Below are 27,776 nucleotides of genomic sequence, written 5' to 3'. Positions count from 1 at the left end.
TATCGAGCAACATCACTCCATGTATCACTAGCATCACGTAGCACTACGACCATTATGGCCGACGCCGAAGAAACGACAGTCCCAGCTCAAGCTACAGCTACAGCTGTTGAGGCAGCATCGACTGGAGACTCCCATACATCCCTTGCAGCAGAGCAGGACAAAGCATCCTCGTCTAAATCACCTCCGGAGATCCAGGATGACTCAGAAACATCCAAGGATACGTCTCAAGATGTAGACATCAACGACAAGATGCCACCTCCAGATCCTCCTGCTACACTCCAATCAAACATATCCACGTCCGCTACCCCTAACCCTACCAAGGAAGTAGAAGCAGATATGGACCTCGCCCCTCTCCCAACCGAATTCGATCCCAACGCACCACCCCCTCTACCCCAACCTACCTCAGAAGATCAAAGCACCTCGAACCCATTCGGCGTAAGGGAAGAGGAGGACGATCTGAATTCTGTCTCTGAACATGGACAGGATATTCCGGAAGAAGAGGATGAAGGGAAGATGATGGAGTATATTACTTCTTTGCAGCATTTCGGGGCACCTGAAGAAGAGGAGGAAGAGGAGGTGGAGCAGATAGAAGGGAGGGAACCTAATTATGTGGGTGTGAAGGAGGTCGTGATGGAAGATGGAGAGGGAGAAGGAGAGGGGGAGAAAGACCAGCCAAAGGATGGAGAGGAAGTGCAAAAAGAGGTTGACGAGGACACACAGCAGAAGGAGAAGACAAAGGAAGTCGAAGCTGAGATGCCTTCTGGTGGGTTTTGTTTTGCGGTCTTGCTTCATCTTCTCAGCATTCTTCTGTCCTTACTTACCAACTCAAATGCATATCCTTGATTTGCATTGCAGGACGCTCAACACCCCTCACACCCGTATCTGATATCCCAGACCTCCCGGCCGACCTCAACCTATCCCCTATAGCTCATACTGCCCCTTCATTATCTGAGGCTACCACTTCCTCAAGACCTAAACCAAAAGAGACCAGCCCCACAAATTTATTAGAGGTTGAGAATAACACTATACCTCACGCCGAGTCATCTTCATCAGCTAGAAAACGAGCTTCTCCCTCTACGACACCTGTACCTACCCGACTTCCTATCACACCTAAGATGCCCTTGAAAGCTGGAACAAAGCGGAAACTATCGGACAAACCTCGAGGTAGAGCTGATAGTAAGGGGAAGGGTAAAGAGAGGGAAGATGTGATTGTGATTGATGATAATGAGGTGGACGAGTTGAATAGTATCGAAGATGAAGATGAGCTGAACGAAGTGGTTCTGGTGGACCGGGAAAACCATAAAGAGGATGGGAGTGACTTGAATACCGAAGACGAGGTGGATGGCGGGAAGAGACAAAATAAAAGGCCAAAGAGTAATGGAAGATTGATCAAAGGTGAGCTGGTTATCCAACTTCGTTACCCTAAATCCAAGCTGAACAAGACATTGTAAATGGGTATAACTTCCAAACCAGCATCGGGGAAGAAGAAGCATCTGGACCCTCCAGGTTTAAAGCCGTCGGATAAACCACCTGAAAAAGTCACTCCTCGTCAGTGTCTAACCTCGATTCTCCCATGTCAAGGTGTGCTTCTGCTAATTGTGCTGGTCATATAGGTGGGAAAGCATTTTCAGATGCGATGATTAAGAAACTCCTCAAAGGCAAGACGAAGGAAGTCCAATTAGCGGCATGTCAAAGACCGAGATACGGCAAATGGGGTAAATGTACCCAGTGTATTGCGAAATTGGGGGGAGATAGTTGTAGATTCAGAGATTTCAGGACATTCCCGTGAGTGTTACCATTACATCTATGAGATCGGCTAATCAACCATCATCAATCATAAGAATGAAGCTGATATATTCCGAAATGATATGGTGGTAGAATCGACCCCGAGACCTCTGATATTACCGGTCCAGGATATTTCGAGTCGACAGAATGGAAAGAGGATGTCACGCCTTTACCTACCGAATTCAATATTGAGTTTGAAGAGGGACATATCGTCAAGACTGAGGTGAGCTACTTTGTCCTTGATTAGGTAGGCAATAAACAGCTGATGTGTTGTTCTTCTCCAAGAAAACTGTCGCTCCGATGTTGTTGCCCCTTATAACGGCTGAAGCAAGGCACGTCTTCGGTCAGAAAGCTATAAAGCGGGGTATGGACGCTGCTATACATCGGTCTGTTTGCGGTAAGTCCACTTACTATCCCACTACCAATATGAATATTTAGCTCATAAAATGTCAACAACATTTTATGCAGACTTCTGCTCATCAACGATATTCGGTGGTTGGTTCGTCTGCAAAACCTGCGGACGAGACTATTGTCTCCAATGCGAACGGTATTTCCCCGACTCCCTCGAAACTATGATGATCAGTCCCTGGCCTTTGCCTGACGCTGCCCGACCTAGATTATTGAAATGCCAGCATGTCGGAGCTGAAAAACAATCCAGGACACCTGCGTTTCATTACCGCGAAAGATTACAGCCTGTATCGAGGTTCGATGGGGCAGAACTGAAAGATCATTGGATGAGGTTGAGCGGGTTCGTGCTCGAAGACGGGAAGGAGACGATGGATGGGAAATTGGGGTTGATGGGTTTGAAGAAGGATGATGAGGGGGTGAAGAACATTCTCAGTGCACGGAATGCAGATGGGAGAGAAGAGGGATCATCAGATGAGCCGCTGCCTCTGCCCAATGATGAGATTGGTGTTAATGCGGATGGGTTGGGAGAGATCCAAGATAAATTCAGATATACCAAATCGACCCATCCTTCTGCGGAACCCATCCCTGATCCTGCGGAGTTAGAAGCGCATTCGAGAGAATTCATATTTCTGAAGGATGAAGATATGACGAATGATATTTTCGATAAAGTCTGGTCGAAGGGTGAACCGATCGTTGTGGATGGTGTGGATAGGAAGTTGAACTTAGGTTGGGGACCTGATGATTTCATTGAGAGGTTTGGTGCGGAGCAGTGCTGTGAGTTTACCTTACCATTCCTTCGGCTGGTCATAAGGCTGATGAAATGTCGATGGGGGATGGGAATGGTTTAGACGTGGTGAATTGTCAGACGAACGTACCGAAACTCACCACTGTCGGGAAATTCTTCGAAAAATTCAAGAATGCCGAGGGTCGGACTAAGGACATCCTTAAGCTCAAGGTAGGTTTGGATTTGGTGCTACCCCAACCTCACTCGTCACACTGGGGCAGTATATTGATATCTGCATACACTCTCCAGGACTGGCCAGCTACAGACGATTTCAAAAATACCCATCCTGATTTATACCACGATTTCTGCGATGCCCTACCTGTTCCGGACTATACGAGACGAGAGGGAGTGATGAATCTGTATTCTCATGTGAGCATCGTCTCCTCTCTCCTACACGAGTATTAGTCGGTACTGATTTGTGTTGTGTTGGAACGAGTAGTTCCCCCCTGGACCGACTAGACCTGATATTGGTCCTAAGATGTATAATGCTTTTGTGAGTGATTTCTGACTTCTTGTGATGTAGTCAGTGTGTCAGTGATGTTGAGTTGATGTATTTGGATCCTATGATGGGGTTGTAGGAAGCAAGAGAAACGAAGGGTGGATTTGGATCTACGAGATTACACATGGACGTGGCGGACGCTGTGAATTTGTTGCTGTATGCTAGTCCGCGGTCGAAACAGGGACATGGTACAACGTCAAGTTCTTCAGATCAAGTGAAAGACAAAGAGCAAGGGAAAGACGAAGAGGAAGGGAAAGAGCAAGATCAAGGGAAAGAGCAAGATCAAGGGAAAAGCCAAGATCAAGTTCAAGCTGGGACCGAGATTCAAGACCAAGCCCAAGATAAAGAAACAGAAAAGGAGAAGACGTCTCCGGATGAATCTCGGGTAGAGAATGGGGAAGGGAATAAGGATAACACAACCGATAATCCTCCACCGCCTACCTCCATCCAAGATGAGAATCAAGACGCGAATATGGGACCAATAGCAGAACCCGAGGCGGAATCAGACCCACAGCCTGGCTGCGCAGTATGGGATCTTTTCCGAGCCGAGGATGCAGGTCTGATCAGGGATTTCCTGACTGAGAAATTCAGGAATACGCACAGTTTCACGGATCCCATTCACTCGCAGTTGTTTTATCTTGATTCGGCTTTGAGGAGGGAGTTGTTCGAGAGTAAAGGTGTGAGGGGTTGGAGGGTTTACCAGTACCCTGTGAGTGGGCGCGTGGCTTGCCTTCCCACTTATCCAAGAATCGAGGTGGTCCTTCATCGTCTGATTCGCCTCGGTTGGGACATGCTCATCTGATTTGTCTTGTCAAAATAGGGCCAGGCGGTATTCATACCTGCTGGATGCGCTCATCAAGTCTGTAATCTCGCTGATTGTATTAAGATTGCTTTGGATTTCGTTAGTCCTCGTGAGTGATCTCGCTTCGGTCTCTGTCAATCACTCGATCCAAATTGCTCACACTTGGGTTTTTGTACGACAGATAATGTTAAAAGATGTCAGCAGCTCACTCAGGACTTCCGGAAAGAGAATTTCGCGAAGGCTTGGAAAGAGGATGTTTTGCAGTTGTACAACGTCTTGTGGTGAGTGCTGCCTTTTACCAGATACCCATTCATGTCGTAGTGGGGCTATTTCGAACCTTACACGGTGCTAGATATTGGAGAGGGAGAGGGTGTGTATGCTAATTCCGTTCACTTCACGCAGGTACGCCTGGTTATCATGTATAGAAACCCGTAAACGACGTCAACGGGAATCCGATGAAGCTGCCGTAGCTCAGAAAGCAAGAGAAGCGCACTTGGCCTCGCTCAGAAAAGGTCAACATGAATCATGGGATGGTGGACATCATCACTCCATGAGGATCGGTAGTCCCCTCTCTTCTGCTAGTAATCAAGGTTGGGGTGGTGGATGGAACGTCTCCAGTGTACGGGACGAACCTCAGCTGGATAGTCGATCGCCTAGTTTATCGAGGGGCGGGTCGCCTACTATTGCTAGGATCATGAGTGAGGACGTTAATGGGGCAAAAGACGGTAATGAGAAGGAGAAGGAAGGTGCTGCCAACAACGAGAAGGGAGGCGGAGAAGAAGAAGAGGATGCCATTGTTCAGAAGAGTAAAGCCCAAGAGAAGCTGGCCGAACATCTATTCCAATTAACTATCAAGAAAGAACCACCCTCATCCTCCGAGACATTCCTGGGTTCCAATAACCTATGGTCAGGGAAGAAAGGTCTGATGACTACCCGACCACCTCCAAATTCCACTATCAACAACGAGAACTTCAAACCTTCACCCTCTCGTGACACCAACGATGTCGATGTCAAACCCCTCTCGGCGAGACAACAAGCCATGTTGGAGAAGCAGAAAGAACAGGAGAAAGCGAAATTGGAAAGAAAGATGAAGAACCCTCCTAGGGAGCTACGCACTTCCACATTGATTAAATTGGGGGCGAAGAAATTGGAGGATGTGCTGGCTGAGGCTCAGGGGGAGATGCTTGGTGAGTTGGAGGGTGGGTTGATGGGCATGGGTGGGGAGGAGGTTTGGCCGAATCCGAATCCACAACCGAATCCGAGTACTGCGCCTGTCATCGATTCTCACCCTGGCCCAGCTATCGATGAGATGGAGATATCTCAGAATGAGAGTCATGGTGATGTGCTAGATGGGCAATCGACGAATATTTACGATCAGACAACACTAGATGGGAGTCATGAGATGGAAGTGGACGCTGATATCCGAGATTCCCTTCGGACGCTGCATGATGCATGGAGGGATCAGGAGGAGCGAAATGCAGAGGGAGAAGAACGATTAGAAGGCTTTGAGAGTTTTGTGAATCACGAGGAGGAGGAAGAACAGATACAGAATAATGATGCGAGGATGGATATTGATGCCGACGAGGGGGACGATGAGGAACGAGAAGAGTTGGCTGCGAATTTGAGGTTGGTAGGTGAGATTGAGATGGATGATGAGGTGTGAGTGGAGGTGTCAAAGCGGTTTATGTACGTCTTGGGAATGGAGATTGTCGGTCTTGGATGGTTGTATTGTATAGAGTTGTCTTGTAGGAAGAGGGAACTATCATAGTCGTATTCATCATGGCATGTATAGGCTCATAGTGGAAGATAAGAGGGTGAGGCTGATAACCAACAATGAAAGAGATAAGGGTGTATGGTCAAGGTTGTCGCTTAAATATAACCGAGCTAATCCATGACTATTACATACACATCATACACGAACATTCCACTCGGATCCATCAATCAATTATCAACACAACTCGATTCAACACTTATCTTCACTTGCATCTACATAAATAGTATATCATCGCATGAACCCACTTACAGCTACACAGCTACAGATACAAGACAAGACAGAACCACAGACACAGAGTGACAATGGCAGCTAGACTCAGACTCGAAAACAAGGTGAGTGATCATCATATCATGGGGGAAGATAAGGATGGGACGTACACGTTAGAACATTGGATGATGTATCATAGTGGATGCTGATACTACGATGTGGCATGGATAGGTTTGTATAATCACTGGTGCTGGATCGTGAGTACTGTTTCTGATCTGTTCTCGACCTGATCTGCCTCCTCCTTCGTCTCATCCCTGTCCCATTACCCTCCGCTCGTCCCCATTCGCCTATACTTCCTCCCTGTCTCGTGTCGTTGTTGTACCCTTCCCGCTCTAGATTCGTCTCGCTTTCTCCTTTACACTCATTGTATCACCCTCGCCTCCTTCGTCATTCCGTCTCAGTCTTGTCTTGTCTTCTTCTCGTATCTCGCCTTGTACCGCCCCTTCTCGTCAACCTTTTGCTCTCCCTCTTCCCTCCCCCCTTCTCACCCGTCTCTCGCGTTGCGCCCTCCCGCCCCCTTCACTTGTCATCTCATCTCCCCCGCCCCGCCCCGCCCTCGACCCCTCCACTCCTCCACACCTCCGAGCTAACACCCCCAATAGCGGTATAGGATTCGAGAGCGCTGCTCAATTCGCCTCCGAGGGTGCTAGACTGGTAATCTCAGATATCAACCTCCAAGCTGTTCAGGCCGTCGCGGACAAGATCAATAACAAATTCCCAGGGGCAAAGGCCGTAGCTGTTAAATGTGATGTTAGTAAGGAGGAGGATGTGAAAGCTATGGTGGATAAGGCTGTGGAGGTGTTTGGGAGATTGGATGTTATCGTGAGTCTTACATTTACTGCTTTTCTTCCCATAGAACAGGGATAAATACGAGACATACTATATCGCAACTCCCTGCTGACTTGTTATTTGAATTGCAGTTCAACAACGCAGGTATCATGCACCCCCAGGACGATAATGCGCTCAACACCGAGGAGAAGATTTGGGATCTTACGCATAATATCAACGTGAAGGGTGTTTGGTATGGGTGTAAATATGCTATTACAGCTATGAGAAACGTGAGTGACGTGTAGTAACCCCATCATGAATCTTCTTCTTGTACCGCAAGACAATAACGGATAGCTGATGCCAATTTTTTTGTCGCAGAACAAAGCTGAGCCTGAGAAGGGACTTGGTGTGGGAGGATCAATCATCAACGTAGCTTCTTTCGTAGCTAAATTGGGCGCGGCTACACCCCAAATTGCTTGTGAGTGGTAGTAGTCGGTCCTGTCTGATATAACAAGCTGATACTTGGAATCTCTTCGATCTAGATACTGCATCGAAAGGAGCCGTCCTCGCCATGACCCGTGAACTTGCCATGGTGCACGCTCGAGAAGGTATCCGGTGAGTATACTGAATTTCTTCTCCAAGCTCATAGCGAAAACGAAAAGCAAATGAGCTGACACAAGTCGGTATGGAATATCCAGAATCAACTCCCTCTGTCCTGGTCCCATCCGAACTCCCCTGCTCATGGACTTCCTCAACACGCCTGAGAAGCTGAATCGACGAATGATCCATAACCCCATGGGTAGATTTGGTGAAGCCGTGGAACAAGCCAAGGCTGTTGTATTCTGTGAGTGATTGCTCATGCATTCATGTGTCGACGCTTTCTGTCGACTCTTCGGTTCAGCAGTAGTTCTAATGGAATGAGTGATCCGCAGTGGCTTCCGATGACTCATCTTACATCAACGGTACCGACTTCTTGGTTGATGGCGGTCTTCACGCATGTTACGTTGTAAGTCTATCGTTTTCGATAGAACGGACACCCATGGTCGCGTTGACGATGAGCTGACGTCTATCCTGCTCAGACTCCCGAAGGTGAACAACAAGCCCCAGCACCAGCTGGACTTGCGTCCACCCTCTAAGATCCAGACTCGATACCCATTGTCATCGAGTCAACACTGCAAAATGCATCAGGGCCAAACAAGATCGACACACAGTACTGTATATAGAAGTATACGTACACAGATATGAAACGAATGTAATGGGCCTCATCCGACTTGCGCAATCAAAGAACACCAATAGGCTGATTGTCATCTGACTAATGAAGATGAGGATGACAATTCAGAATCGGGAATACAATTGGATGATCACGGGTCAAACATCGCTTCTACAGCTTCCCGATGCCACACTCGAGATCCTGGTCCAGAAGTTACGCAGTCTGGCAAGCTTTGGCTCTGGATCTGCAGTGTTGAGAGATATTTAGCCACCGACCAGAACTCGGCGGAGGGGATGATTTCTTTCTCGACGAACCACACTGGCTCGTAGCGCTCTTCACCCTCGGCGACATACCATCTCTTTTCATGGAATCGCTGGTTAAATGGTCTGACAACATGAATTGCAGAACTGATCTTGGTATCTTCGTATGGGGATGCCTGCAATCTCAACACAATATCTTTCCAGATACAGTGATGGTCGTTCTTGAGTTGATCATAGTTAATTTGTTGATCTGAGGCGGACAATTCTTTGTTGCACGTTCACGGAGGGTTCGGACCAATACATCCGCCGAGAATTGCACCATCTGCCTTTTTTATCTGGGTGGCATGTGTCAAGTCTTTCCATCCTCCACACGCAGGATCATCGCATCTCCCGCTGTGTGCAGTTGTCACATTGTCCCATATGTAATATTCAGAATGGTCATACTTTTCTTCCTGGTGGTGTTTGCTCGAAACTTGGATCTCATTGATTGCCCATGCCGTTTCCCCTATGGGTCGTCTCGAAAATGGGGATTCTGTCTTTGGAACTCTGAGCTCCATGAGAGCTTGATGTATGGTCGTGTCGTCTGTTGGGTAACTTGTAGGTGAATCCGTTGAATGATAAGAGCAGTATGTATATTTTGGGGTGTCATCACGTATCGGATTCGAAGCTGAGGCGACCGACTCGCAGCTACTTGTCGGTGAGGGAGGTTTCTTGGTATCAGGCATGATGACTTTGACTAAGACAATCGAAGTCGATTGACGATGTGATGATAGGATTGAGATAATTCTCTAGTTGCTCGATCGCAGCTTTATGTAGGAGACTAGAGTCTACAGCAATCCGATGGCGAGACGAACATCAGGAGCTCTGATGAAAGGATCCCATCTTCTGCCTGTCAGGGCCTGTCTTCCGAGAGACAGAAGAAAACACAAGCACCGCGTCATACATTCTAATCCCTGTGATGTAGCTCAATCCTTGTTCTAGATCACATATGTTTCGTGAGCTCGTATCGACCTGTCTTCGTCATAAAGGAGGGAGATCCGTTCTTTTCTTGGCTTTATGGAATCCCATGACGTGTACCGAAGGCGATGCCCTGCTGTGCCAATGATACTCGTGGCGATCTCCCTTCCAGTTGGCATTTCAGAAAGAGCATAATATCCACTTCGCTTCGAGGTCACAAGGGATCTAAATCCAACAGTGCTTTCGATTCGTGGAGCTCATTGGGAAGAGACGAGAGACGGACATGTAAATTGACGGAGGTATGAAAGACCGATGAGCAAGATCCCAATGAGCAGATGCATGTGCCCAAAATCTACCGACTTTTTTCACTCCCTACAAGAAGCCAATACCCGCTTGCTGAAGAGACGATACTGATGATGCTATGACTTTGCCAGATTGGACTCGTCATACGGTTGAGCTGGTACTCGAAAGGCTCAAGGCTTCACTTTCTGCCAAAGCCTCCTCCACGATAACCCCAAGCCCCTACGATCGTCCTCTGCGTTGAAGCTATCCCCTGCATTGCCAAGCCATTGAGCGGTAGCAACATACCCGGGGGGTATTTCTAGATCTTCTTCGCCACCCCACACCGTTTGATAACGGTCGTAATGCAAGGGCTCTCCCCAAAGGTAGACAGTGTGAAGCGTCCGATTGGAAGGCCTCAAGACGTGGACCCAAGACTTGACTTGGGTATACTGACTGTTCTCCTGTGTTGAGATCACCTCTGAGAAGATCTGAGGATGTTCCTGAGCCAACTGCGCAAACTTGATGCTCGTACTTAATGGATTACCATCTTTGTTGCAGACCCTCTGCTCACCTCCATTGGGGTACCTCCCTGTGTCTCTCTTGGTACCTTCTTTTTGAACAACTTGTCTTTGGCCTCAGTACCTTTGTACCCTCTGCACTCTGGCGATGTACACTCATGGGTATGTAGAGTACCAATTTTGTCCCACACAAAATTCCTGGATACGTTGTATAGAGGAGTTTGTGACGGATTGTCAGAGGTGGAAGGATGTTTCGTGATGATGGCAATCTCGTGGAAGACCATGGCTACTTCTGCCGAGCGCTGATCGGATTTTGTGGGTATTTCTGCAGGTATTTTCAATCCGATCCTCGCCCTCTCGAGAAGCTGCCCACATACGGATTCTGGCGGATGTCCTTCTGTTGAATGCTCAGTATAATAATTATAATTGTCTGTTGAAAATTCGGATCTTTGGACTTCAGACTCTACTTGCGTGGTAGGGCGAGTGGTTTCAGGCATGATGAGAGAGGTTCCTAGAGCAGAAGTGTTAACCTCCAAGACAAGGCCAATGAGCTGATTGATTACTTGTGCAGAGCTATTTTCTTGCTCTCATTCGGATATCTGTGTATATATAGTCGCAATCGCGACGCAACCTTGGAAGACATACCCTCTTCCTGCTCAAAGGACTGAAAGTGGTGCATCAGCTTATGACGTACTGTAACTTCCTTCGAACGGTCAAGCGATGACGTTACAAATTTAGACGGTGCTTTGTCTTGCATCGTAGGTGCTTCTCCTTGCATCGTAGAAGAAAGTCATTTGGCTTTTGTAGCCCTTCCCTTTGTCCACTTGCAGTCTTGACACGATCGTCATGCAACCGTACCCGTGATTCGTTCAGCTCGTCCGCCTCGCATCGAGCCACGCGTTTCAGATGTTCCGCTGTGTGGCGTACATAGCTCTAGACCAGGTTTTCCAGGCCATTTATGCCTTCGTTCAAGTTCTCGACTTCGAACAAGGGAGGCTCCCAATGGGTCGCTCCAGACCGCGCCATATCTGCGAATGAGCTGTTTCAGCAGCGCGACATGAAGTATAAATACAGGCAAATGACAGTGATGGATATTCGCATTGGCCACTCCTCACATCCATCCCTACAAGTCAAGCACATCGATCGATACCGAACAGACGCTGGAACAGCACCGCCGCACAATGGCATCGCAAGTCTTCGATACTGAAGATTCTCGAAGTTGGGGTTGGTCTGATCCCCGTTTCATGGCCGATAAGCAAAGTCTCTACATCACGAACATCTCCGAAAATCCCGAATGGATGCCAGGGGAATTGCGTTCCGGTGCTGAACTTTTGAGGGGATCGAAGAGATCTCTCAATGCGGAAATTTCAGAGGGTAATCGAAGTCTGGTCTTCAAGGTATGACCATCCCTTACCAGACGCAAGGTCGAACTCCTGATGTCGATACTACAAAATATAAGAAGCTTATGACTCTTCACGTGTATGACGGAATAAGAGATCACGGTTGGGTCGGCCCAGAAGTTCGTTGTGAGAACACCTCTTGTCCTGAGCATTCCGCAGGCATGGCCGAAGTCTTCTGAGGCGTTCCCAACTCCAGAGCCGGGATCTCCAAGATGCACTTGGACGTCTTGCTGGGACGAGATTGACGCGTACGCTAAAGAGCGAGATCTCATGGATACATTGATGAAATTAGGGTCGCCGAGACTTGAAAGAGTGCCGAAAGATAAGGCTGATGTCGGCACGATCAAACCTAGTCTTCATATACTCATGATTAGACCTCCATCTACAAGATACAGCCATTTGTACAAGGACCTGTCTTTGGATTATACCTTTCACGAAAGAAAGCAGACAGGTATCATTTCAACTCTGAAGCATTGCTTCGAGGGATAATCAAGGTCAATCTGGATGTTCTTTGTCCGCAAAGACCCGTTTCAGTCGGGGTGGGTCTTCGCGTGACTACATGATGGTTAAAAAAGTTGCTCGGAAAGGGGAAGTAACCAATGAGCATGTACACGGTGTATTGTATGAGGCAACACAGCCACACGGTGTTCCGTGGAAAAGTGCTAGCAAGTGGCTAGTGAGTGGTACGTTCTACCGCATTTCGACGGCTGAGGTGATGATGCTCCAATACACCGTTTCGCGCTTTCTCTCGATGTGCATTGAGGACATCGTGGTTCCGTTTATATCAGTCACTTGTGAGTCGAGGGCCTGTCCGTCACGCGCTTAGTTGCGATCACACAGGAACCTCAGGAAACGACGAGAGCCTTACCTCACCGTCAAAAGAGGGTTTCCTGACGTGATCGTCCTTTATGAAATTCTGCCTGACTGCGCAAAGGACTTAAATCTGAGACGAGGTGTCTTCGCACAGCACAGTGGCTCCGACCACGGATCTTATGGCTCTTTACACAGGGTTAAAATCCCCAATGTCGCCCTGTCATCGTTTCTTGTCTTCTTCATTTCTTGAAATACGAATAACTTCCCTCAAGCGTCAAGCAAATAAAACCTGTTCAGAAGAATATTGTGCGTCAGAATTAATACAAGCCCATATCAGTCATCGGTGCACACAGTCGTAGTACCAGAAATAAACTCGATCATGCCTGGCCCTGTTCACCTCATGCGGCCTCGGTTCGTCAGTCCCGGTAGCTATGATCCTTCAAAAGACCCGCTCTCGGAGCATGGCTTTGGGGACATGCTCACAGAGCTTTGCCTGACTCGGTCTAAAAGGTGGACCAAGGTCAACTCGGATGGAAGGAACTAAGACAGCTCGTACCTCATTCGGGAGACGCGGATTGTTTATGGACCAGGGAAATACGGCATGAACTGGGTGGACGCCAAGGGTGAAAGGGGAAATAGAACATACTTCCATCATGTCCATTGTCGACATATGACTTGTCCTGGGTGGGACAGAGATGAAATCAAGCTAAAGGAGAACAAGGGGTTGAAGTCCGCTTCCGACTGGGAACTGGAATTGACCAATCGTACAGATGAACAAGGCACAACAAGTCAGACTTGCAATCCCTCCGGGATCCGCTTAAGGCAAGTCGGTCATCGAGATCCAGATTTGGAAGGTTGGGTAAGAGACCGGATCACCCGAACGGCGGAGAGCGCAGGGGATGAATCCGTCAGACAATCGGTGTTAGAAGGTAGACAGCCAATATCGAAAGCTTTTGTAGGCTATCATATCGTCAGGCCTCGGTGTAGTATGACTCGGCCTGTGTAACCTAGCTGGGAAGAGTTTATGCTTCCTGAGAAAGACGACAAGCTGACCGATGAAGGTATCCAAGACGTGCTGGACTCAAACTCCGCCAGAGGGACTGGCGCAACGTCAAGTTCAGGTGATTGCGATCCTCACGGTCAGTTCGTTGTATCTCATGACAATGCTGTTAAGATTCCGATGAGCAAAGATTAAACGTTGTACATTTTGTGGAGGCTATGGGATACCAAGGAGATTCTTTTTCATGATAATGTCAAACAAGCTTGTTATGTGATCAGGTTTCCGTAGGAGTACCGTACTGAGTTACGTGCATGGTATGCAGGTCGGGTCGAAGGGGTACACAAGTACGACGGAGGCATGTTCTAAACAGACCAAACCCTGTTTCCTGGTCAACTAGGCACAATTGCCACTTGATCAGCCTAGACGACGATGCCATCACCAATCTGATCGGGGTCGAAAGCGACGGATGAAAGAGATTGGCCACTGGCTCGACCGCATTGTTGATAGGCCAGATAGAAGCACTTGTACGAGATGCTGAACGTATACAATGGCTCAGCCAGACGAAAACGCACAGCAAAGGAGATAACATGAAAGGTTTCTTCTGGAGCAGCCACCGCTTTACGACACACGAAAGGAAAGCCAGTGCCTTCGGCGTATGTAAATCCGTTATCAAAGATATCTGTCTTTGAAATGGCACGAATTTGATATCGCTCGCCTTCTAGTGAGAAGACCATTCTGGTATTTGATGGGCCCAATCTTTGCTATAAAAGGGGTTCAAGATGGTCGTTCTTTCGATATTTCCTATTGTCTCCACAACAACTCGACCCTGCCCTATTCTACTCAAGGCGTCTCAAGTATCAAAAATTCATTTTGCACCCCTAACCCATCCTACAGACGAAGTCATGAATGAAAAATTTACCTTTAAAATCCCAACACGAGGCGTCTCAGCCGATACATACGATCCCTCCCAAGACCCTCTCACAGATTGTGGATTCACCTTTGGAAAGATGGTGACCGAATTGGATATATCGGGCAACAAATTTCCACTCAAATCGAAGAAGGAAAAAACATATGAAAGAGGCTTTCTCATTCGCGAGCGCCGACACGTCTACCCGCTAGGAGGGAGCCCCTTTCACTGGGTGGAGTCTCAAGGGGACCGAAAGGATATCACCTACCTGCACGCCAAGGAATGTGAAAGCGAGGAATGCGTCGGATACACGCGGGAAGCTCTCAAAAAGCTGGAAATCGAGAAGATAGGTGCCGATCCCGAATGGTACCTGGGAAGTGAATGTAAGAGAGACGACGAAGGTAAATTGACGTGCGAGCACTCAGGACGCTCGTTAAGCGAGAGGGCCGAGGCCGAGGCCAAGACGACCAGCCTGTATGATTGAGTCAAAAAGCAAAGGTCCAAATTAGAGTCGGAATATGCAGGGGACAACCGAGTGGAAAGCTCACGAGCTTTTGTCCTTCTACACATCGTGAGACCTGGTCACACGAGTACAGAACCTTTTTCGACTCGTTGGAGTGAATGCGACTTGAGCAAAGGCGGGCTTTCTGAAGCGCAAGGAGCTCACACTGGCACCGAAGATGGTTGTAAATCTACCGACGTCGCAGCGGGCACTGATGTGATCAGCTCCTCTCCGACCCAGCAGGATGAGAGGCACGGTCTATCAGAGGTAATGGATACGGCTGGTCCATCTCAGGTCAGCCAAACTCGGGGTGTAGCTAGGGCGGATACTTCCGCAAATCTTGGCAAGCGGTCATAGCCAAAGAAGGAAGCAACACATCGTGATGGGGTTTGTAGATAACACTCATACCCCACTCTCCACCCATTCTTCCGTGAGAATAGATGTATATGACTCGCGATCGGATGCGAAAGTGTGTCGGATCTGATGCAGCATGAGTCTATACTCTCTTTCTCTTGCCACAGTCAGGCCAGGTACTAGCTTTTCTATTTGCACAATGATCGTCACTTTGGGGCCGGGTCAGCTGATTGATATAAGGACAACAGGGCGGCGATGAACGAAAAGTGAGTTGACATCAGCGGCGTTCCTCTTTCCCAACAAAATAAACCGCCACGAAAGCATGACGAATGGGAAACCACGATTACTCTACCTTCCGCATTTGGTAATTGTGGTGGGTGATCCGATTACTGCACTTTTTGTAAACAATTATCCGGAAGTAAAGGCAAAAGGAGAGCAAAATACTAAGTAGTATTAAGCATGAGGAGGGGTGACAAAGAGGGCGATCACCTGTCTCGTCTAGGAAAAACACCGATATCGGATGCTTGACGGTGGTGGAGAAGTAGTTCGTGATAGAGCTCCACAATATGTGTCGGTTACTACTCGTATACATACAACAACAAGCTATTGCTATTCCCCAATGCAGGGGTGGATCGTGTGGAGTACAGCTCGGAGTATCGATATGCAGGCAGCTGTCTTGTACTCAGATAGGCTATCTTGCTCAGCCAAGGATGAAGATTGAAGTTGCCGCATGCTAGGTACGATCTTACGGATTGATTCCCCTTCTTTCTCGTTTATATTCACATTAGTTTGTTCTGTGGGATTTCGTAATGACCCATTAGAAGAATCGTATCACAACCTCTACAACCTCCGATAAATTCCTAATCATCTCTCTTTCCTACTATACTACTTTTGTACCTTCGTTTCAGAAAATGTAGAAAGGGCACTGAACGATCCAGACCCTGAAGTCTGATTGAACCTTGTATTCCAGCTCATCTTCAGTGTCCATTTGCTCCGCGACATGACATGCATGAGCGATCCTTCTGCTGCTATTAGACAGATGGAGTGGAAGAGGAGATGCATGCATGAGGTATACCCATGAGGAGCTGTATACATAGAGAAAGCATGATGTTACAACTATAACTGATGGCTTTGGGGGTTGAGTTGTTCTCCTATCGGTATCAGTTTAGAGTGTTTTCCCTTAAAAATGACTGACTGACCCTTTGGTCAAATCCATTACTAGTATAGCATCCGTACTAGCTCTAGTTGTACTGTATATCCGCATTCTCACTATTATCCTTCCTATCGTTGACGAGGAGCTAGCTCGCGGTATCATCCATCCATCCATCTGATCGTTGTCATCTATACGTTGCATATCGACCATTGCTCAAGATCAGCATTCAACCATACAGCTCTGGAGAAGAAAGAGGAGCCTGGGAAAAAACGAGAAAAGAAATCCAAAACTCCCCGAATAAGCTTCATTCTGCAAGCTCTTGTCTGGAACGTCACCTAAAACACATATCAGCATATCATTTCCACACTGTTATCATCCATCGCATAACATAGCAGCGCGTCATCCATCTTTACCATTATCACCGTTCTCAAGGTTGACGACAGTAAATCACTCCGCTATAGTGTATATCGGCCGGAGGATTTGGAGCTCGACCTTTGGCAGTCCCTATTGCGACATAACATCACCTCGAGGGACTACTTCAGGTCGTCGATACAACGTTGGGCGTCATTAGAAGAGATCGTTTAGAAGATTGCTATAGATATATGCTGGAAGTTCGATAGTGGAGTAGATCAGTCCAATTGTCGGGCGGCAGAGCGGATCACTATCATCATTACCCTATTACCTCTGTGGTCAGTGGTGTGTGCGGACCAGTATCATTACACCCATCAACAGTGATCTCGTACCTCATCATACAACCATACAACCATACCGTCTCATACCCCCGGACGACTGAGTTGGAAAACAAGAGCATCATCATCATCATCATCATACAACACCCCTTGAACTCCTACCGCCCTTCCTTTGAAATTACACCATAGCATCATCCGTGCTTCAGGTTGTCAATCTCAGCCATATATCACATCACATCATACGCACCTATTGGGCCAAATCTCGCGTTGTGGTGTGTGTGTATGTCGTTGTACACACGAAGAACACACACACGGACACAGACAATCAAGTCATCCTGAACCTGAACCTGAACGATTAGATCAGTTCATCCCCTCAAGTGATCCGGATTCGCCAGTCTATAGAGTCGGTGCGGTACTTGGGGTGTGTGCACAAAGACCTCTGTGCCAAAAAGCAAAACATCTATAGACTGTAGTAGTCAGTCTCTTAGCCTGGTCAAGGTGGTGGTGGATATCTCTTAGACTGTAACTTACTGGAGGATTGGAGCGGAAAGAAGAGATTACCCATACTGTCAAGACTCTTTCTCAGTGGTATTACGCACAGTCACGGTCATATATATCCTTCATCTCACCTCACCGCATAGACCCCTCCCATCTACCACATCTCATCATCAATATCAATATCAACAAACACCACACCACTGATACTGGTCAAACTGAAAAACACACTGCATCTTCAACGTTGTGTTCATCCACATACAGAGATCAGCGTGTCTCCCCATCGTCCATCTCCTTCTCTTCCCGAAAAGAAACGCCCTCGTTTCTCGACAACGAAAAGTACCACACAGTACCATTCTAGACCGATAGCAAGATTATTCAAGAACGCACCTTAACGCGCCTTTGGAAGACCATCAATCTACTCAAAAGGATACGTCTTTCACATTCAATCATAATTAATATCACCCTCCCATCATCCTATTCCAAGTCGAGAAGATTAACAGGCTATCGTCGAGGAGGTAGGGCTTAGCAGAGCACTGGTGTAGAGTCATAGATAAGAAAAGTGAATGGGAATAGTCTGTATACGTGAGTATCCCTTATCTAAATGTCATTCACGTGTCTGCATGATAAAACACTTCCACTCTCACTCTCTCACTGTCTCATTTTTCACTACTGCGCCCAAACTCAACCATCAAATCCTCTTTCTCTCCTCCCATACCTTCCACTCTGATTGATCATCCCCTCTCACATCACTCACGATCACCAGCTGACACCCCATGGAATAGATCGACTATCCCATCACTACCATCATCATGGCTTTACCTCATCCCCCTCCTCCCAATCTTCATCCTGGACAAAACCCCCAGCAAATCCCTTTCGGTCATATGCAAGGTGGACAAGGTGGGCAACCTATCCCAGGTCAGCCCATGCACGCTCAGCAGATGCAGATGCAGATGGCAGCTGCAGCTGCGGGTCAACAACCTACAGGTCAACCTATCCCTAATCAACCCAATCCTCACCAATATACCGTCAGACCAATGCCTCCAAACCACATGAATCAATCGGCGATGTCATCACAGCAAGCTGCTCAGTTGCAACAACAGCAGCTGCAACAGGCAGCTCAACAACAGCAGCAAATGCAACAACAACGACAGCAACAGATCTCTCAACAACAGCAGCAGATGGCTCAACAAGCTGCAGCTGTGCAGGCTCAACAACAACAACAGCAACAGCAGCAGCAGCCTAGAGCTGTCGTCCCACCTTCCCCTCATCATCCCTCGCCTTCGCCTCATCTCGCGCATCAGGGATTCCCCGGTGTACATCCCCAACACTATCCGCATCCCCAACCTCAACCGCCGGGTGGTCAACCTGGACCTGGACCAGGACAATCACCAGGTCCAAATCAGATGAGACAGCCGCCTCCTCATCCTCAGGCCGTACGTCCCCCTCCACAGCAGCAACAACCTGGGGTGGCCCCTCAGCATCAACATCCGGGGTATCAACAACACCCAGGAATGCCAGGCCCATCTCCCCAACAGCCCGGTCATCCACAACAACCACCACAGCATTTGGCCCATCCTCAGCCCCAACAGGCTAATGCCCAGCCGGGTCTGAACGGGATGGCGGGAGGACAACATATGCAACCGCCTCAACAGGGGATGGAACATCAGGATGCGTACGCCATGTCCAGAGCGGGGAGTTCAGTTCAGAGTCAGATGAGTCAGAGATCATGGGATAGTGAGAGCATGTGAGTGAAGACTATCCCACTCCGACGTTGCCAGATAGCTGACACGTTTCTGTCAGGCTTAAATTGTATATCCACGATTATCTGGTGAAACACAATTTCCCAGCTGCTGCTGCTCAGTTCAATGCGGAAGCAGGATTAACAGAGCAAGGTGTGCCGATCAATGTCAGGGAAGGTGTATTGCATGAGTGAGTGTCATTACAGTCGATGATGGGATGAAGCTGATCTCGCTCTCGATAGATGGTGGTGCGTGTTTTGGGATGTGTTTAGTGGAGGAAAAGGTGCACAGGGGGCTATGAATCCAGCGATATATAACGAGGTGAGTTGAAATACTTTGAACACTGCTTCGCTGTATTTTGACTGATATCATGGCAGTCAATGACTCGACTACGGAATATACGCAATCAACAGCTCGGTATAGGACCTAGTGGTTACATGCAGCACCAGCAACAGCAACCTCAACAGGCTCAGCCAGGTGGTCCCGCTCCTTACCCCGGTGGTCCCCAACAGGGTCAACCGATATCCTCACAGCAAATCATCAATATGAGACAACAGGCTCAGGCGGCTGCGCAAGCCAACGGTATGAACCAACAACAAGCAGCGCAGATGGTTCAGCAGCAAATACAACAGCAACAGCAGCAAGCCCAACAGCAACAGCAAGCTCAACATGCCATGATGCAACAACAAGCTGCCCAGAGATTCGCTCAACCTGGACCATCTGCCGCTTCACCCGCGCAGCGACCACCTCAGGCTGGTCATCCTATGTATCAAGGTCAACAACCTCAGCCTCAGTCACAAGCGCAACAGCCTCAGCCGGGTCAGCCGCACCATATGGGAGGATTACAGCCTCCTAATGCACCTCCCGGACCCTCACATTCCCCTGTCGCTCCTTCTCCTCATATGATGCAACAACCCCATCCCGGTGTTATGCCTTCACCGCATCAGAAGAATATGAGACCTCCGCCACCCGGTATCAATGGTCAACAACCCAATCCAATGATGCGAGCTCTTACCCCGCAACAACAGCATGCTATGGCTCAAGCCCAACAGGGCCAAGCTCAAGGTCAAATGCAACTTGCTCCAGGTGGACAACCTCAGCAAGGTTTCGCACACCCTCAGAACGGTGCTAGTCCTGTGAATGGTGCACAACCACCACCTCACGGAGGACAACCTCAGCATATGACGGCTGCCCAACAGCAGCAGATGCTACAGACTCAAGCTCACGTTCAAGCCGCTCAACAGAGGGCACAACATAGTCTAGCTGAAGTTCAAGCGATGCAAGCTCAACAGCAACAACACCACCAACAACATCAACAGCAGATCCTGGCTCAACAGCAAGCCCAGCGCGAACAACAGGCTCAAAGAGATCAGGTCTTCTTCAATCAACAGCAGCAGATCCAAGCGACCGCTGCTCAGATGTGGGGTCATCTGGGTATAGGACCAATCAATACTCAGATTATGAGTCAGAGCGCTCATCAAGTGGGTTTGGGAGGTAAAAATCCTCAGGAAATGGATGAAGGTGAAAAGGTTAGTTCACAATCGTCTTACCGGTAATGGGAGTATGCTGATCTGAACTGGTATGTGTTACCACCTGCAGCAACGACTGATCGCTCGATATCGAACGACTCTGAATGAGAATCAACGTAGAGCGATGATGGGATTGAATGGCCAGACGGTTCAACCTGGACAAATGGGTCAACAGGGACAACCCGCTCAGCCGGTACAACCTCAAAGCCCTCAACAGCAGCAACAGCAACAACAGTATCTCGCTCAACAGCAGATGATGCAAGCTCAAGCTCAGGCGCAGGCGCAGGCTCAAGCGCAGGGTCAACCTCAGCAGCAGATACAAGGTCAAGGACCTCACGCGAGAGTAGCGAGTGGTGCGATACAACGGTGAGTTCTTATCGAGCCGAAATGTATAAGAGGAAAAGCTGATGTGGACATTGCCAGACCTAATGGCATGCCTCAAGGATTTGATGGAGTTGCGATGCAGGAAAGCGATTCTAGCGCTTCCAACTCTGGACCTCGAGGCGCATCACCACCTGATCGAAAGCGGATGAGAAGGAATTCTGGATCCGCCGCACCTAGTCCCTTCCCCGGTAGTCAGAGCGCCCAGACCCCCGTTAACTATAATACCGGTATGACTCCTCAGACCTCCGCCAGTACGCCTCAGCAACAGGGCTTTGGCGGTATGCTCTCAGGGAACGAAGCTCAACTACAGGCTATGAGACAACAGCAGCAGGAAGCCAAGATGGCGTATGAGAAAAAGATGCACCAGGATCAAGCGCAGGCTATGCGTCAACTGAATGGATTCCAACCTCATACACCTATCATGTCTGGAACTTCGATCGATGCGCCATCACCTGCTCAACCGATCGGTAATGCTCAACAAGTCCAGGCTTCGCCTAGAAATCCTCCGCAGAATCAACAGATGAGCAGAGATAGGAATCAAAGTAAGGGTGTGAGCGTTGCTGGGACGATGTTGCCGCCTCAGAGTCCTGCGATGTCCACTCAGAGGACTACTACGCCTAAACCTGGTGCGACTGGACAAGGGAAGACTGCTCAGACGCCTAAATCAGGGAAGGAGGAGCTGCTGGTGAGTGTCTCACATTTTCAAACTGCTCCATATTAGAAGTCTCGCTGAGGAGGAGTACTAATATTGTGATGGTGGAATCTTAGCGAGATGCAGCTGCCACACCGAAATCTCAATCGCTCAACCCGTCGCCCAATAACGCAATCATAAACGTAACAGATACGAACGTTCCAACAGGCTCAACGCACGGTCTGACCCCCTCACCACCATCCGCATCGACCACCACACCAGCTACCACCGTGAATGGATCGATCAGTTTCGGTAATTCCAATAATGGTAACAGCAGCATGACTGGCGGTGATCTGACCATGGGTATGGGTATGGATTTCGGATTGCTCGGTTCAGCAACCAACGGTGGATTGGAAGGAGGGGATTTCGACGCGCTCACGGCGTTTGGAGAGAATTTCGACTTTGGGATGTATTTGGCTGGATTGGAGGAAGATGGGGAAGGTGGTGAGGCTGGGTTGGTATGACCCCGCTCGCACATTGTATGTGTATGTGATTAGATGTTGTTTCTTTTTCTCTTTTGTGTGTGTTGGATTTCTCCTTTTTGGGATTGGTTTGGATTGGATTGAGGATTTGTTTGTCTTTTTGTCTTGTTTTTGGATACCTCTTGCGATTGGGTCGATATCTCATGTGTTTATACATTATACAATATACAATATATATCATCAATCATCTACATCTAATCGATTTCATATTTCATACTTATTTATATATGTTTATTCAACTTGTTTTGAGTAGTGTGGTTGTGGTTGGGTGTGAAGAGTGAAAGAGAGAAGTAGAATATGTTATTTTATCAAGAGATGATGAATGATCTATGAATCTACAATCTACAATTTACAATCTGCTCATACTCGTAGTCAGGTAAGTTACATGCACAAGCTTACTCTATGGTGTGTGTGGTGACAGTGATCTTATGAGCAGTGGTGCCCCACTTTTGTTGTAATCCGGTGTCTGTTCGAGTGAGTGCCTGTGGATGCACGTGCGTGATGACAATGAGATAACATGTAAAAGGATTTCAAAAAATGCTTCTTTTTTCTTTCTCTCCCTTGTCATCATCTTTCTGCTTGGTTCGATAGCATGCAAGTATTTGATCCTATCAACGACTCAATGACCTGACTATACGACATCCTCCTCTTTGATTTCCCACCATCATGATCATCTAATTACCCTCTTCCTACTCGAATCCGCTTATCAACATAGATATCAGCTTCTGACCCACCAACTATGCCTGTTCAACCGCTTGAAGATGGATCGGATCGATCCATAGATGCTAGGTCGATCGTTTCGCTCATTGTGTTTTTCATCTGCAGTGAGTACATCTCCCTTTTCTCTGACTATCCCTGCACCTTTCACCACACGAAGGATGGTAATAATGATACTCGATACTGATTATTTGGTTGTACGTCTATCTCAGATGCCCTGGTGATTTATCCTATTCGAATACCATTCCCCCTCTTCATATCCAGGGGATGCGACACCTTGCAAAAGAACATATCATTCGAAATCCCCTGCGAAAGAGAACCCCGCCGTTCATCATCCTCCGCTTCCTCGACCATACGATCCACCGAAGCGACCCAAGATCCAACCAACGATGTAAACATTGCGACGCAAAAACCAACACCCGTCCCATGTGCGAGGCGATGTCAATGCAAAAGATTCTATTTCCCCTTGGACCTGCGTACCGTCCCCGTCATCGGAGTGTTACTTTTACTGGCGTCGACTTGTATACCACCCGAAGTGGTTAGGAGAGGGATAGTGGGAAGTGGAGGGGTGAGACCTTATGATATAATGACGCTTTTTACTTGTTTTGTGAGTTGAGTTTAGAACATTTCCTGACTGCCTCTTTCCTTACTTTTCGTCTCGAATTCGTTCACTTCGTTTCCCACCCTTTACAACAGTGTCATACTCCTTATCACGGTCACGTTGTACGATGCTAATACAGCGGACCTCTACCCCAGGCATACATATCGATCTCTCTGGACTGCACAGGTCTCTTCCGCTATCTCGCTTTCCTCATCGCATCCAAATCCACATCTCACGGTGGCGGCCGAACACTGTACAACTCCTTCTACCTATTCTTCAGCATCATCGGGCTATTCTTCGGTAACGATCCCCTAATTCTTAGTGGTACACCTTTCTTGGCATATTTCACCCAACATTCATCGATCGATCCGCCCACTTCATTCTTATTCACCCATTTCCAAGTATCCAATCTGGTCTCCGCCTTTCTGGTCTCGTCCAACCTTACAAACCTGGTGCTCACTTCACCATTTGGGATTTCGTTCTTGTCTTATTCCGCTTGGATGGCGCTTCCCACTGTGGCATCCGTGGTAATCTTGTACCCCTTATTGAGATGGTCAATCTTCAAGAAGAAAGGTTTGATCCCCGCTACGATCTATCCTCCAGAGATCAACCCCAGATCAGCTCTCATCGACCCGTTCGGAGCGATATTCAGTTCCACAATTTTCATCACCACGGTCGTGGTTCTAATAGGACTCAGTGCGGGACACCTGTTGGAAGGGGGGACAGAGGGAGTTTGGACCGTGACCGTGCCTGCTGCTGGGCTAGTTCTGATCAGAGATCTGATCAAGGATGGGATGAATGCGAAGGAGCTGAAAAAATCCAAAGCTCTGTTGGAGAGCAACGATGCACAGGCTACAACGCAGGACGAGAAGACTGCCAATTCTTCTGACCATCATGTCAGCGACCCTCAAGGTACCAGCAATGGCATTGGTGGTCCTCAAGGCGAAAAGGTCAAAAGTAAACACACGAAACTCATACCTTTTAGACCATTATCGCCATTCACCGATAATTTCCCTAATACCTCTCTTGTCATCTCGAGATTACCTCTCGCCCTCTTACCATTCGCATTTTCATTCTTCATCTTGGTAGAAGGATTACAGCATACCGGCTGGATCAGGGTCTTCGGGAATTGGTGGGGCGCATGGGAAGAAGTCGGTGGTATTGCAGGAAGCGTGTGGTTGATGGGTGTTTTGAGTGTTATTGGATGTAACGTGAGTAATCTCTCCCCTCTCTGTCAGGGAGTTCTCGTACCTATGCTATTCACTGAGGTCGAAGTTGGAGCTGATATATGAGATTCGGGTTTGCAGATCTTCGGTACGAATATCGGAGCGACCATCTTGTTGGCTCGTGTGCTACAACATTGGAGTACGACCCATCAGGAGGTATCGAATCGGTCATTGTACGGGGCAATATTCGCTTTGGCCGTGGGAAGTAATTTTGGGGCGTATTCTTTCGTGTGAGTGAATGTCTCGACTGTAACACAGATCACAGATCACACATAGCTAATTGTAATTTTTAATTTCATCTGACAGCTTTTCGGCATCCCTAGCAGGACTACTGTGGCGCTCCATTCTCGCTCAGAAAGGTATACCCGTTTCGTATAGAGAATTTGTCAGGTGGAATACCATACCTGTGGTGGTCACCATGATCGTTGGTTGTCTGGTCGTGGCTGGAGAGGTCTGTGTGATGTATAAAACTTAGATGCGTCGTTGACGTTGTACGTTATATTCTCTTGTCTATCTCGTAGGGATATTCAGCATGCACTGTATATAATCTTAGAATATTGTAGTGTTATATTGCTAGAAGGATGATATGAGCGGATATGATATCATTGACAGCCTCTGTGGCGGCTTTGGAACGATCTTCCTGCAAAAATTTCGGGCGTACAACATAGAATGTGAAGAAGTACACGCTCAGTATTCCACCTTTCATGGTGGATGATGACTTACTCCTTTTTCGGTGGCGATAGCAAATTCAAGCGACTTTTGTTTGACGAACGCAGGTTCCACGGACTAGAAGCTAGGATCGCAAGCGTGATATTGCAGATAAAGGATAATCACCGGCTCGGCCAGGACTTGGGTGAGGATGCATAGCCAGAGCTTGTATTAGTACCACACGATTGACCTGACTTGAACGCAAGTCAAGCACAACACTGCTCAGCTCAGGGTGACTGGTACTTCATCTGATCTCAAGTCAAATCTCTCAGCCTTTGATCGAACGGAATGCACACGTCACCGCTGCATCACCATAGACACCCTAGCTGAAAGGGTTGCTCCTAGAAAGGTCGTCTATGACGTCCGCTCCAAGTAGGTCCGAGGCTCTCGCTTACACTGCTTTCTCGTACGATTCGGGGAGTGTCCTGGGGAGTCTCAGACTTCTCGGTTGTTTGCTGTACATGTTTCACGTCTCAACGACCTTTCATCAAGGCTTGACGAGCTCATTAGACAACCTTCTGTAGAAGGCACAATGATGTGGGGTAGCATAATCGATGTGATACATGCATATGATATATATGCAAGAGGGCATCACTCACTGGCAAACTTTGGCTTTGGCTTTTTGGCTTTATCACACATACAATTCAACTTCTGCTTTTGCCATCCCATCACTGGGCGATCTGCTTCTCTGCTTCTGCTACATCGCTCATTCAATTCAGTATGGTCGAACCAGCCACATCCATTCCAAGCAGCGCAGGGTGGTCCAAACCTAAAGTATACTCTGATTCTTGTCCGAGCTTGAAGTACATCCTGAGGACCTCCTCTACCGACAAAATATCAGCAGATCATTTAGCTGATGGGATCCGCCAATTTCCAGAGATCAGATCTTATTCGTACACCGACGGACCTGGGGGCATCACTCGTGCTCATCCGGCGACGGAAGACCGGACGGAACAAACTTCCGAAGATCATCAAACTGGGTTCATCGTCTCTGGATTTAGCGTTCCCATCTATACGACTGCTCCAGACCTCGAAGCACGGGAATCAGCCCACGATAGATATATGAGAGGGTACGTGGTGCCTCAAGCCCTGAACTACGTTAGAGAATATTCCGGTAACAAGGTAAGCAAAGAAGATATCTTGAGTTTAGTGTCATCCGATCAAAACAAGGAGAATGGTCACAACGCATACCCCGATCCTGCTTTTGCGCAATTTTTGATTTTTTCCCCTAAGACCTCCGAGCGGAAACATGTGTCCGGATGTAGTCAGCCGAATTGTCGAGGTGTCTTATGTCTCAACGACCTTCGGGACAGATACAATGATTCCGAAGATGAGATGTCAGTCGATGGAGAAGTGGACGATGATGATACCGAATATGCCGGGGATCCCCACCTCTGGATGGATATTGCTGTGCTCAGTAGGGAGATTGAGGGGATCATCAAAGAAGTGCCGGGATTGGAGGAACGTGTAGTCAGGAGACCAGCCGTGCTCCCCATGTCCGGTAAATCAGAGATGAGATTGACCGTTCATTCCTACAGACCTGATTTGAAGCTGTCAGGTGGGGAACTGTATACGGAAAGTAAGATTAGCTTTCATCCTTTCGACGATTGTTGGTCTTCTTTGTCACGGTGATCAGAGAGAGAGCGTAAGAAATGAAGGACGGATGAACATTCAAACTAGCAGATTCGAAATAAACTAGCGTGTTAATTTCGGTATACATATGTATATGCATGATGAGTGTCAGTGCTACACCGACTTAGAATATGAAACCCTACTACGGTATCCATGCAAGTGGTGCAATAAGCTCTACGGAACAAGAGTGGCGGAAACCGACTGAGCAAGACTAAACTAAGATCGACGGGGAAAGCTACAGTGTTCTGTGTGTGAAGTCCAAACTCTTATACATTCTTCGAGCGAACTCGAGCCTTGGCGAGACTCAGATTCCTTCTTCAAGCAAGCTTTGAATATTTTGTTATGCAGCCATTTTCGATTCTTACTGAATGTGCGAGTACGCCTTCCTGCCTCATCCGTTCATTTGTGTCTTCTTATCTCGCTTCGTTGAGGATTGG

At 48.0% G+C, this 27,776-nt stretch overlaps 7 protein-coding genes across 7 annotated transcripts; 6 read left to right on the top strand and 1 right to left on the bottom strand.

Annotated features, from left to right (window-relative positions):
• Window positions 1-54: 54 nt before the first annotated feature.
• On the top strand, window positions 55-5,941 carry I302_105476 (uncharacterized protein; the record flags this gene model as incomplete). The annotated part of the gene is made up of 14 exons (XM_019195334.1): window positions 55-763; window positions 856-1,395; window positions 1,474-1,548; window positions 1,614-1,785; window positions 1,879-2,008; window positions 2,071-2,182; window positions 2,254-2,967; window positions 3,042-3,148; window positions 3,227-3,346; window positions 3,417-3,470; window positions 3,556-4,185; window positions 4,297-4,387; window positions 4,460-4,559; window positions 4,681-5,941. 14 exons carry the CDS (start codon window positions 55-57, stop codon window positions 5,939-5,941), a joined length of 4,815 nt encoding a protein of 1,604 aa, XP_019043047.1.
• A 413-nt stretch (window positions 5,942-6,354) lies between these two features.
• Window positions 6,355-8,223, top strand: I302_105475 (uncharacterized protein; the record flags this gene model as incomplete). The annotated part of the gene is made up of 9 exons (XM_065870093.1): window positions 6,355-6,384; window positions 6,491-6,516; window positions 6,922-7,141; window positions 7,240-7,377; window positions 7,466-7,565; window positions 7,630-7,702; window positions 7,786-7,931; window positions 8,020-8,093; window positions 8,167-8,223. The coding sequence occupies 9 exons, from the start codon at window positions 6,355-6,357 to the stop codon at window positions 8,221-8,223; spliced, it is 864 nt and encodes a 287-aa protein (XP_065726165.1).
• A 1,764-nt stretch (window positions 8,224-9,987) lies between these two features.
• On the bottom strand, window positions 9,988-10,811 carry I302_105474 (uncharacterized protein; the record flags this gene model as incomplete). The annotated part of the gene is made up of 2 exons (XM_019195332.1): window positions 9,988-10,305; window positions 10,368-10,811. The coding sequence occupies 2 exons, from the start codon at window positions 10,809-10,811 to the stop codon at window positions 9,988-9,990; spliced, it is 762 nt and encodes a 253-aa protein (XP_019043045.1).
• Window positions 10,812-11,495: 684 nt separating this feature from the next.
• Window positions 11,496-11,717, top strand: I302_105473 (uncharacterized protein; the record flags this gene model as incomplete). The annotated part of the gene is made up of 1 exon (XM_019195331.1): window positions 11,496-11,717. The coding sequence occupies one exon, from the start codon at window positions 11,496-11,498 to the stop codon at window positions 11,715-11,717; it is 222 nt and encodes a 73-aa protein (XP_019043044.1).
• A 6,722-nt stretch (window positions 11,718-18,439) lies between these two features.
• I302_105472 (uncharacterized protein) lies at window positions 18,440-22,437 on the top strand (the record flags this gene model as incomplete). The annotated part of the gene is made up of 7 exons (XM_019195330.1): window positions 18,440-19,374; window positions 19,431-19,559; window positions 19,612-19,690; window positions 19,747-20,898; window positions 20,969-21,264; window positions 21,322-21,967; window positions 22,051-22,437. The coding sequence occupies 7 exons, from the start codon at window positions 18,440-18,442 to the stop codon at window positions 22,435-22,437; spliced, it is 3,624 nt and encodes a 1,207-aa protein (XP_019043043.1).
• Window positions 22,438-23,194: 757 nt separating this feature from the next.
• Window positions 23,195-25,474, top strand: I302_105471 (uncharacterized protein; the record flags this gene model as incomplete). Its single annotated transcript, XM_019195329.1, has 5 exons — window positions 23,195-23,279; window positions 23,385-23,779; window positions 23,929-24,984; window positions 25,081-25,229; window positions 25,306-25,474. 5 exons carry the CDS (start codon window positions 23,195-23,197, stop codon window positions 25,472-25,474), a joined length of 1,854 nt encoding a protein of 617 aa, XP_019043042.1.
• Window positions 25,475-26,427: 953 nt separating this feature from the next.
• I302_105470 (uncharacterized protein) lies at window positions 26,428-27,339 on the top strand (the record flags this gene model as incomplete). The annotated part of the gene is made up of 1 exon (XM_019195328.1): window positions 26,428-27,339. The coding sequence occupies one exon, from the start codon at window positions 26,428-26,430 to the stop codon at window positions 27,337-27,339; it is 912 nt and encodes a 303-aa protein (XP_019043041.1).
• Window positions 27,340-27,776: the final 437 nt, after the last annotated feature.

This window comes from Kwoniella bestiolae, chromosome 3 (assembly GCF_000512585.2).
Source record: "Kwoniella bestiolae CBS 10118 chromosome 3, complete sequence".
NCBI classification, from domain to species: Eukaryota; Fungi; Basidiomycota; class Tremellomycetes; order Tremellales; family Cryptococcaceae; genus Kwoniella; species Kwoniella bestiolae.
Note: the sequence above shows the minus strand (reverse complement) of the source record. Positions and strands in the feature narration are given on the sequence as shown.